General features: G+C 56.4%; 4 protein-coding genes across 5 annotated transcripts; 1 reads left to right on the top strand and 3 right to left on the bottom strand.

Annotated features, from left to right (window-relative positions):
* Window positions 1–341: 341 nt before the first annotated feature.
* On the bottom strand, window positions 342–3181 carry GGTG_02595. 2 transcript variants are annotated; one of them, XM_009220368.1, is made up of 6 exons: window positions 2930–3181; window positions 2407–2775; window positions 1480–2308; window positions 1188–1406; window positions 900–1120; window positions 342–823 (listed from the first exon to the last, which is right to left on the bottom strand). In XM_009220368.1, the coding sequence occupies exons 3-6, from the start codon at window positions 1571–1573 to the stop codon at window positions 518–520; spliced, it is 840 nt and encodes a 279-aa protein (XP_009218632.1). In that variant the 5' UTR covers window positions 1574–2308; window positions 2407–2775; window positions 2930–3181; the 3' UTR covers window positions 342–517. The 2 variants fall into 2 exon arrangements, with proteins under 2 accessions (XP_009218632.1, XP_009218631.1); XM_009220367.1 differs by having other exon boundaries at window positions 2407–3181.
* A 437-nt stretch (window positions 3182–3618) lies between these two features.
* GGTG_02594 (hypothetical protein) lies at window positions 3619–4584 on the bottom strand (the record flags this gene model as incomplete). The annotated part of the gene is made up of 3 exons (XM_009220366.1): window positions 3619–3828; window positions 4258–4452; window positions 4552–4584. 3 exons carry the CDS (start codon window positions 4582–4584, stop codon window positions 3619–3621), a joined length of 438 nt encoding a protein of 145 aa, XP_009218630.1.
* Window positions 4585–5076: 492 nt separating this feature from the next.
* GGTG_02593 (hypothetical protein) lies at window positions 5077–7742 on the bottom strand. The gene is made up of 3 exons (XM_009220365.1): window positions 7712–7742; window positions 6591–7575; window positions 5077–6508 (listed from the first exon to the last, which is right to left on the bottom strand). Exons 2-3 carry the CDS (start codon window positions 7409–7411, stop codon window positions 5185–5187), a joined length of 2145 nt encoding a protein of 714 aa, XP_009218629.1. The 5' UTR covers window positions 7412–7575; window positions 7712–7742; the 3' UTR covers window positions 5077–5184.
* A 429-nt stretch (window positions 7743–8171) lies between these two features.
* On the top strand, window positions 8172–8639 carry GGTG_02592 (hypothetical protein; the record flags this gene model as incomplete). The annotated part of the gene is made up of 1 exon (XM_009220364.1): window positions 8172–8639. The coding sequence occupies one exon, from the start codon at window positions 8172–8174 to the stop codon at window positions 8637–8639; it is 468 nt and encodes a 155-aa protein (XP_009218628.1).
* Between the last annotated feature and the right edge of the window lie 1413 nt (window positions 8640–10052).

Raw genomic sequence — 10052 nt, 5'->3', positions numbered from 1 at the left:
AGAGGTGCGTCGTGCAATCGCGATCAAACACACACCACACCGCATACCGAGGCGAGTGCGCGCGGCAAACACCTGCACGGCTCTTGTGTTTTTGCCGCCGCTGTGACCTCGGGTCTGCGTCCTTTTTCCCGCACTACCCATCACCGAGCTCGGTCCGGTCGCAGCCAGGTTGACATGAGCCTTTGAAGAGGCCAATGGAGGGGAGGGAGGGGCTTGGTGGTGATCCATTCGTCAGCCTGGCCTAGTTTCGCCAGACCACGTTTTAGGGCCGCACAAAGGACGGATAAGCGCCCGATGCCACGTGCCCTAGGCGCGGGCAAGACTTGATGCATATACGCTGCTTCGCCTTTTTATCTTGCAATTAAATTAGCAGATTAGCTAGTAATATCCACACCAGAGACAGGTATCATATCCATCCATACGTCCAGTCCAGTACACGCCCAGAGGGATATGGCGGTCGCGCTCGCCCTCTTGCTCCAGCCATGGGCATGTATACACCCGGAACAAGGACAAGCCCTCAGCCTCCGGTTTTTACCTGAAGTATGGTAGCAAGGAAACCAGCATAGACCAGGAACGACATTTCGTGGTTTGCAAACAGCCACATTTGCACGCCCCCGAATATCAGCAGCAGCAGGAGGCAGACCATGAGCGCGACGCCAGTGCTGAGATCCCCGAGCGGGACCACGGCCATGGGTACTACCACGGCCAGGCAGACCACGATGGACCTCAGAGCGCCCGCGAGCACCATGACCTTGCGGTCCGAAAAGGTGGTCGAGCCGGACAGCCAGCCATCGCCTTGTATGTTGCCCATCCTGGCCCAGGCCTGCCTCAGAAGTAGACGCAGGGGTTAGCATGCAGGGTGCGGGGTGGGTGGTGGTGGGAATGGACGGGGCGCTCACAAACCACTTTTCCCAGTCCATATTATGCCAGCACTTGATAAGCTCCTTCTCGTGTTTTTCCCGCTTGGGATTGATGAGCCTGTACTCGCCCTGTAAGTCGTTCCGGATTGCTTCAGGGACAGCTAGGTGTTGCTGCCTGTAGAAGGCCCCTAGCTCCTTGAGGGATGCGGAGCTAGGAGTCTCAAACCCTAGCACCTTGTTGGCTAGGGCTAAGAAGGAGTCTAGGCAGGAGGAGAGTTGTCCAATGAGCATAAGGACTCCTGGTAGGGACGGGCATGGCGAACCCACAGTACTTCTCCAGGGCCTCGGTCGTTTGCTGCTGCACGGAACTAAGGCACTTTTCGCCGACGCCAAGCTTCATGAGATCATTTTTCTGCTTGATAAGAGAGTACACACCGCTAGCCAAACCGTGGATGGAGTCACAGGCAGCCTCGGGAAAGACAGGGAAGCAGCGAATATCCAGATACACGGCTTGCATGGCGGGAATGGTGAGCTCCTTGATGCCGACTTGGCCACCATCGAATATCAGTTATTTCTTCTCGTTTTCGTCTGCAAGGAGGCACTAGATCACGGAGCTCACAGTCTTCCAGGTCCGAGTGTACGGCTGTGCTCGAGGTGGAGCTCCTGGCCATGCCTTGCTCGGCAGCGTCCAAGTCAAATGGCTGTGCAGGCATGGCTGGCGATAGGACTGAGACGGGGAAATGCAGGATTGGGTCTATCGTCAAATGGATGTTGGTGAAGTCCTAGACTTTGTTTGATCGAGTGGGCAGAAAAGGGTGGGAGGAAAAGGCAGGCTCCACGACATTATATCGAGCCTTGCCGACTTTCACGGCGGCACCACAGTCGGGCAGGCATCGGCATTTCAAGGGAAGAACATTTTGTGCCAGACAAAAAAAGCGAGCGAGAGCTCTGGGAAGCCGGGCGGAGGTGGCGTTGATACACATATACCCAATGAAGACCCCATCACCAGATCGGGCCACCAGTGTCGCGACGACGCAGCGAAGCCGGCGGTGACGCGACGACACCCTCTCGGGCGCAGGCTTGCGGCGAAGGCGGCCAACGGGCAGGCGCCCCACAGAAGAAGGATGCCAATCGTGAAGGCCACGCAAGGCGCGAACGAGGCCGATGGGAGGGGGCGACCACACATGATAGGGTGCCCGCCCATGCACGCATTGTGCAAAAGCTGGCAAAAACAAAATGGCGTTTTTTTTTTTTTTAGAGAGAGAGAGAGAGAGAGAGAGGTGGCGCCCGGTCTAGCACACAGGCTGAGGCCCCTTTGCAGGTGCTGCCGCCATCCGCGTTCTCGAACGCGGCAGTCGTCGATTGGCTTTTTTTGGGCGGGCTCGCAGAGCCCTTTTTGGAGTGCTGCTCGAAAGCACGAAGGGTACCTACCTACCTGGTATCTGGTACTACCTCCCGGATCCCCCATCTGGAGTCAGCCAAGGCGGAACGATGGGTGGGGATGAATAGAGGCTCTGCTGCCACGGTCGCACGGCGAGGCACCCACCCGTCCACGTACGTCCCCGGGGCCAGCCAGGAGGAATGTTCCGATCGAGATGGGGGGCTACTGGGCAGCGCGGTCCCATCACCGGGCACCGACACGCCGCTCGTCGTCTGGGCGGGCTGGCAAGGGAACTACCCAATCTCGAGCGCTCCCGCTCGCAGCCTCGGGTCCTGAGCCGAGGTCGAGACCGTTCGGCGACACAGCCGCTGTCGCCCAGGACAATCCCGCCCCAGGCGACGATCGGGGGACCACGTAGAGTTGCTTCAAGGTCGTCGGAATAGGCGCCACATCAGCCCAATCCGCCGCCCAGGCCCTTGGTCGCATTCAACAGCGTGCCTACTAGTCCTGGCAAGGCCAAGTCGGCCAGGGTGTCTGCTTTTCCTGTTCTGTCAAGACTGACGACATCCCGCATCGACGGCCCTCCCTGTGAGGCCCCTGAAGCTGATCTGGGCGCTTTTGGAGCGGCAGCAGCCACCGCGTCCATCATTCCGGACGATAGGAACCTAGACTTGAGGGGGGCACCAACCGAAAACAAAAAACGAGCCACCCACCCAAAATAGGGGCACACTTCAAAAAGCTGATCATCAACAACAAAAAAATAAAATTTAACTGCTTTTCTATGCAGTTGAATGGGCAGTCAAGATTCTAGGTAATTAATGCTTTTTTAGGCGTAGAATGGTGCTGAGGCATCGCGAATTGGGTTTGTTTTGATTGAGACTGATGCTTTTTGCTGTAGAGTTGTATGGGGGAAAAGTTTTGTGGCTCGTTTTTTTTTTTTCGGTTAGTGGGGGGCAACAGATACCTGGCTAGAGATGCGGGTCAGCTAGGATCCTCACTAGGTAGCGTACCGAGTTGGCCAGGAGATGGGAAGATCACGTGCAGTCAAAGTGAACCCAATGTCCGTGCGCCCGAGCAACCCAACCCCTCCAACCCTACAACGGACGGAATGCCGCCCTTGTTCTACAGATGAGAAGGATATTAAACGCTACGATATGAGTCGAGCAAGGGGGGTAACAGGGGTATTAGCCGAGCAGGTGAGTGGCGTCACATGTGGCATCAGGCTCTCAGGGCGAGCAAAGGACTTGCTGTCGCTTCCGGGAGGGGGGAAGGGGTGAGCTGGGAGTCAGAAAATTATTTGCGGAAAGTGACCCAGTGGTCGTCGCCGATCCCGAAGACCCGCTCCCGAAGACCTGCTCTATTTCATCCCAGGCTTGCTCAGGACCGGCTGCAACCCTGACCGTCCACAGGATCAACTTCGGCGGCGACGGCGGCCCGTGCGGCCTTGCCCGACGCCGATGTGTCGACGGCGACCGACGGCAGTAACAACGCGCGGACTGAATCGCGCGGGTCCCCTGCTGCCTGAGGGCGGGGTTGTGCCCGATGGCAGCGCTCGATTGGCTGCTGTGCCGCACCTGCTGCATAAGCCTGAACGGTTCTGCGGCACAGCCGGGTTCACCGTTTTCTTAAAACGGACAGCACTAACAGAGGAAAAGAGGCACCCGTTTTTGGATCCCGAAACCCCCTGTTTTTTAACCCTCTTGCCCGAAAAGATAAGCTTTTGGGGGCCAAATCAGTAGTTGGGTCCCTGGTATTGTGTGTCGCCCCACTTCTTTTTGTGGCGGCATCGCGGCATCTTTGGCGGTTCGGCCCGCCATTGGGGGACTGTGCCTCCAAGCTTATGCCAGGGAGAAGAGTGGAAGAACTAAGCGATGAGCGCCGCCTGGGGGCGCCGCACGGGGTGGCGCGCCCCAAGACCCTGGAACCCCGGTTAAGGACACGATCACAGTCACGGCTGGAGATGGCACCGCCAGGCATGAGACGCCCGACCAATCACCCTCACTAAGGCGACCGTACTGTACTCTGAAACCAAGCACCAAGGTGCGCGAAGCCATGCAATCGATTGAGGACGCGACCATCACATCGAGACGAACCACGAGCGGGGCCACGCGGCCCACTGCGACGAAAGGCCTCAACCACAGCCCCGACTCTCCGTTCACTCTTGTCACCGTCGCCACCCGCAGTACTGACTCCGAAAGCACGCTTCGTATTCTGTTGTTGAGCCGCCGCCTTTATTTTCCCCTACGCCTGCGTGCTCCTACTCCCATACGAATTTGATCACCACTCTCTTCCTCTGGGTTTTCTGCTTACTGCAGCACGACCGTTCCCAGCCTCGTGCACCATTACTTATCGAGGTCGTATCGGGCCAAGGCCCTGATGGTCTTGAGGTAGGACCTCAATACGACCGAGCGAACTCGCCACGTCGGTGCGCATACATGACGAGATCAAATGTCAAAGCTCCTAACTCCTTGATCACCTGTTGCACTTCGCTCTCGTCCAGCCATTCGGGGTGCTTAAAAAAGATTGCCACGACGACATCCCTCAAGCCTCTCTCTCCTTTAATAGTGGATGTGTAATTATATCTCCTGCGTTGCCTGGAGGAAATGATCGACATCTAAGGTCCCAGCAGTCACCATCTCGAATTCCTGAAGCGCGAGGCTCTTCAGTCCGTCGATAAGGTACTTCTCTGCTAAAGTGTAAACCTTTGCATGAGTAACAAGGATCGGCTCGCCGTCGTCGGTTCCGTTTCCCTTCATCTCTGGCCCATCAAAAGGGCCACCCCGATCCTGTCCCTGGACATCGTAGTCCAAATGGTAGAAATAATGAACCATTATATGGACGAGCCGAGGATCGTCATCTGGGAGGTTGATCTCCTTGTTTAACCACAAGTCCGTGCTCGTCCCAGGAGCACCTGTGTAAGAAACCAGTGCTAATAACCAAAAATTACACGACCCAAAGGTCCTCCTCTCCCCCAAATGCCAAACTGTAAAGGATCAACCAGTGGTTCTCTGTCCTCAACTCGACACCCAGCTCCCACACGCTACGGAACGGCGGTGGGGGGCAAAACCACTTCTTCTCTTCTTCTTCTTCGTCCCCACCATCCGTCGAGTTGCCACGGCTTTCCGAAGCAAGCTGCAGAGGCTCGTCGTCGTCGCTTGTTGTACTGCTGCGCTTTGGTGGGATTTTCTCAAGTTCGATTTCCCCACCACCATCGCTTGTTGCTGTCTCCTCGTAGTAGTCCAAGCTGATCTCAATCTCATGTTCCTCCTCCTCCTCCTCCTCCTCCTCCTCCTCCTCCTCGTCATCTCCGTCCTCCTTCCACAGCTCAAAGACACCAGTACGCACGTATTCATTGTCCTTTCCCTCTACTTGAGCAACTGTCAAGCCGTGCATGCCGCTCTCGCCCGACACCACGCAGAGGCACAGCAGCAGGACAACGGGATCCCCGGCGGCCTCGTCCGGCGCCCACTTGCTGTTTTTGATTGGTCTTCCGTCGTTTGCGCGCAGCTGCCAGCCGCCCTTGTCACTGCCATCCCGGACGGCGCGCACGGGGACGAGCCGCGTCCGGAACTTCCACGCGCCCGAGGTCACAGGGCCAAAGGGATTTGACTTTCGGGCGCGTCCGATTTTCGGGTGCTCAAACGCGGCCAGCAGCCTGTCTTTGCCGCTGGCAGTAAAGTGCCTTGCCGCGCCCGCGGTGATGGGGCCGTCAATGGACGCCCACGACCAGGTCGGGGCCCGCCACCCGTCCGGGCGCCTGCCCCGGCCGTCCTCGACCGACCAGAACAGCCCGTGCGGCATGTCGGAGCTCCACAACCCGGCCCAGTACTGGTCGTCCGCGCCGAGCACGAGGTCCCAGTACTGCTGCGCCACGCCCGAGATGGCCACGAGCTTGTCCTCGCCCTTGGTCAGGGCCTTGGCGCAGTACTCCTCGACGATACGGTGCCACACGCTGTGGCCCCGCCTGCTGTCCGTCGTCGACTTTCCCTCCATCAGCTCCACGAGCTCGGGGTGGTTGAGGGTCATCATGGCGATGGGTGGCAGCAGGAACGCCGGAAACGACTCGCAGGCCGTCGTCGCGCGGCACTCCCAAAACAGCTGGCGCGACCCAAAGTGCAGCATGCGCGGCGCCAGGAAGCGCTCCTGGTACACCCACCCGCGCTGCAGCAGCGGCTCGCCGAGCAGCCAGTCGTCGAGAAAGGACGGCTCGATAAGCCGGTACTTTTGTCGGTGCTGCGCATAGTGCGTCATGCAGTCGGATTTCCAGCTGATGATGTTGGGAGATGCTGGGTTAGGCCGGCGGTTGCAAAGGGATTTGTAATGTAGGTAGGTAGCAGAGAGGCACTTACACAGCCGGCCTAAAGACGTCGTCGTAGTCTCTCGCCCGGAAGCAGCCGTCCCGGCCGTCGGCCGCGCCGGTCGCCCCAATGTTGAGGAAGGTGCCCCGGTAGACCTGGGCCATGGTCGCCGACTCGACGTGCCAGTCCTGCCGCGCGTCCTGCCCCGTCTGGATGATGCAGAGGGAGTCGATCCACAGATAGCGCACCCCCATCTTCCGCGTGATGACGACGGCATCCTGGAACGTCTTGGACAGGGCCCCAAAGGCGATGCCGCGCTGCGAGAGCTCGGCCAGATTCTCCGAGGTGAGCGTGATGATGGGCTGCTTCCCCCAGCAGTGGCTCAGCGTCATGTAGCGCCCTGTCGGCTTCTCGTCCCGGCATGTGATGAGGCGTATCGGGCCGTGGAGGTCGTCGTCAACGGGCGACTGCATGTCGAGCAGCCTGGTTGGGTAGTAAGCTGTCACGGCCCCATCCGCATTCTCGTTGGAGGTCGTTGGCTTGGGGCACTTGTCGTGCGTGGCGTGGCACATGTCCATCCACCGCCGGATCTGGTTCCATGTCTGGTCGGACCCCGTGTTGCCGCTAGCCACGTCCCCGTCCACGTCGGGGTCGAGCCGAAAGCCGTCTCGGAGTATGGTGTTGCCGCCATCGTCCTCCACATACCGGCCTGTGTCGCCGAACATGGCCTGGCTTTGCTCCGGGTCGAGGAAGGCGTGGAAGGCGTCTTTGGGCAGGTCCAGGGAACGGCACTCTGGGCAGTTCTCGCTGTACTGTTTCCGTTTGTACTGCACGCTGACACGGGACGGGGCGCCCCGGTTGAGCAGCCGCATTTCGACGCCCACCGACTCGTCGCTCTCTTGGTCCTTGTGGATGGGGGAAAAGTAGAACTCCAATGACCCAGCTGCAGAGTCACCTGTCGATGTGCCCTCGCCCTCGCCCTCGCCACTGGGCGGCCAAGTGTACTCCCAGTCAATCACAAAATTGACGTCCTTTTCTGCTCGACCGGTTAGTGCATGCTCTGATACCTGCCACCTAGGTATCCACGCCTTGATCAACATGACCTGCCTGCATGCTGGCTCCCATCAATCGGCGGCAACGTTGAATCGATGCACCCAACTAGAATAACTCACCACGCACATGCTGGGAAAACCGAGGCCGCGACGCGATCCTACAAGCGAAGCCGAGCACCAGGGCCTCGGTCTTGGACAACTCGTCGGAATCGTCCGGGCATCCAGCCAGTCTCCTTTCGAAAGGGCCAGAACCGTGCACGGCCTTGTCGACGGCCGTGCAAAGGAAGCAGTTTCCGAATGTCGAGTTGCCCCGGATCCGCCACAGCGAGGCCCGGAATGTGGTCTGCTGCCCGGTGCAGGCCGACGTGTTTTGCAGCACGAACTGGCAGGCCTTGCAGAGCATGGCGATCTCACGGCAGGCTATGTACCTGTCCTAGGTACCTTACGGATACTTGGTGGCAATTGCGTCAAAATGAGGTTTGGCGACGTGTTTGATGGGAATGCTTTAATCGTTGCGTCTTTTTTCGCAAAGGAAAAAGAAAAGGAAGGAGAAAGCCCCCCTCAAAAATAATGGAGGGACATGAAGTTTGAGAGCCGTTCCAGGGATGGATGTGTAGGGTGGAAATTAGCAGAGAAATGGAGGCAGCTGCGTACGGATATCTCCGAGGAGGAGAGAGACACCCTTGTTGTTTCTCTTGTTATTAGTTGCCCCGATGGCGCACGGCTGAGCAGAACCCCTGAAATTGGGGGGGGGCAGGCTCGCGAGGCGGCCGAGGCCGACCGCGCACTCGAGGACGACGACGACCCGTCGCACGAGCAGACGGACCTGGAGACGGACCAGAACATTGCAAACTTCTTCAGGCACTACTTTGGCGACATCGACCCTCCGCCGTCGGACCCGGTCATCCCGGACCCGGCCAAGCCGCTGCCGTCGCTACCGCTTGTGCCGCCGCCGGTTTGGCATGTGCCGCCGCCTCCTGGGGCTGGTGGGGTTAGCGGTGCTGGGGGCGCGGGTGGTGGTGCCGGCGCTGGTGGTAATGCGCCATAGTGTAGACGGTGAGGAGGCTGCCTTTGCAGTTGTTTCGGGATTGACGGGTTTATTTCTTGTCCTTTTTTGTGTCCTGTCTCGATCGGGCCATTTATTCCTTTCGATATACCCCCATGTAGTCGAATTCGAGGCTCTCGTGTCTTAAGTTTTTTTTTGCACAGAATACTCCAATCCCCATGTTTACCATACTGGCAGACCCCAAACCTTCCACTGCCTCCTTGATTTGCAAGACTTCGCGAATCTTCCTTGGCTTAGGTTTGCTACAAGGGGCAACGTCCAACCCAGGTTCCGGGTGGGTTGCAGCCACCGTTGCGGGTGTTGTAGCACGTGCCCGATCTCTCGTAGGAGCGGTTTCCCCGGTCCTCGTCCTTGCTTCACCTGTTTTAGAGGTTTCCAGGTATCGCTTTCGAACGACGGCGACGAGAACGATATCGTTCTTTTCGATACAGCGCAAGCATTCGGTTCGGAAACGCGTTTAGGTATCGGAAAAGCGCCAGCGGTAATGCCCATAGCTTCGGTGTTACGGGACTAAACCAAGGTAGTACCCGTTACACCAAGGCAAAAGAAGAACGTTGTTGTAGCTAGGGCTACAACCCATGCGAGGTCCTTATAAGCGACTGTACCGTAACATTCGGCGTAACGCAGCATTTTAATAAAGGGCTAATTCGTTTGCGGCTGCCACGGCGCACACTTTATTGTTATAAAAAAGGCTTTGTTATTGCACGAAAAGGAAGCTATTTAAGCAAAGCGTTTTTGGCGTTTTGTCGCGGTTTTGTAAGCGTAACGTTAGCGCGCTAAAAATGCGGCTTTAAGTTTTTCCCCAAATGCTTTAACGCGTACCGTAATAATACCTTATTACAAAATTGCAATTGTCTTAATTGCGTTAACGTAATGCTTTGCGCCGGTATAACGTTGCGTGCATAGCCCCGTTTGTTTAAGGCGTTTTTTTGTTTTTTTGCGTACGGGCTTGCAATGTTTTATTTACCGTTTTTCCAAAGCGGAATTTCCGCGTTACGTTAGCATTTTTTCGCCGTTTTTTTAATTTTTTCCCCGTTTTACATTACGTTTGTTTAACTTTTTTTTTAACTATTATTATTATTTTTACCATTACAATTTTTTAATTCGCCGGTTTAACGCTATCGTTGTTTTGTATTTTTATTATCGTTTTATTACTTTTTTGCTTTTTTTGTTATATTAATTAATAATATAAACGCTTGCAAAATCCGCGCTAGCACGGTAACGCGCTATCCGTTTTACGCCGTTATTTGCTTTTTAACGCTTTGCACGTTAATTAATTAGCATAAAAATAACATTCCAAATTTGGTATATTTTATTTAAACTTTTATTGCATAAGCCCGGGTTCGAAATTTTAACGCAACAATAATAAATTGCAATTTTATCCAAACGTTCGAT

The sequence above is a fragment of the Gaeumannomyces tritici genome, assembly GCF_000145635.1.
Source record: "Gaeumannomyces tritici R3-111a-1 unplaced genomic scaffold supercont2.2, whole genome shotgun sequence".
NCBI classification, from domain to species: domain Eukaryota; kingdom Fungi; phylum Ascomycota; class Sordariomycetes; order Magnaporthales; family Magnaporthaceae; genus Gaeumannomyces; species Gaeumannomyces tritici.
Note: the sequence above shows the minus strand (reverse complement) of the source record. Positions and strands in the feature narration are given on the sequence as shown.

Coding starts and splice junctions, on each gene's coding strand:
- GGTG_02595 (XM_009220367.1), bottom strand. CDS start 1,573: ATGCCTGCACAGCCATTTGACTTGGACGCTGCCGAGCAAGGCATGGCC. Junction 1,121..1,187: donor CGAGGCCCTGGAGAAGTACT/GTGGGTTCGCCA, acceptor CCTCCTGCCTAG/ACTCCTTCTTAGCCCTAGCC. Junction 824..899: donor TGGACTGGGAAAAGTGGTTT/GTGAGCGCCCCG, acceptor CTTCTGAGGCAG/GCCTGGGCCAGGATGGGCAA.
- GGTG_02593 (XM_009220365.1), bottom strand. CDS start 7,411: ATGCGGCTGCTCAACCGGGGCGCCCCGTCCCGTGTCAGCGTGCAGTAC. Junction 6,509..6,590: donor GACGTCTTTAGGCCGGCTGT/GTAAGTGCCTCT, acceptor CAACATCATCAG/CTGGAAATCCGACTGCATGA.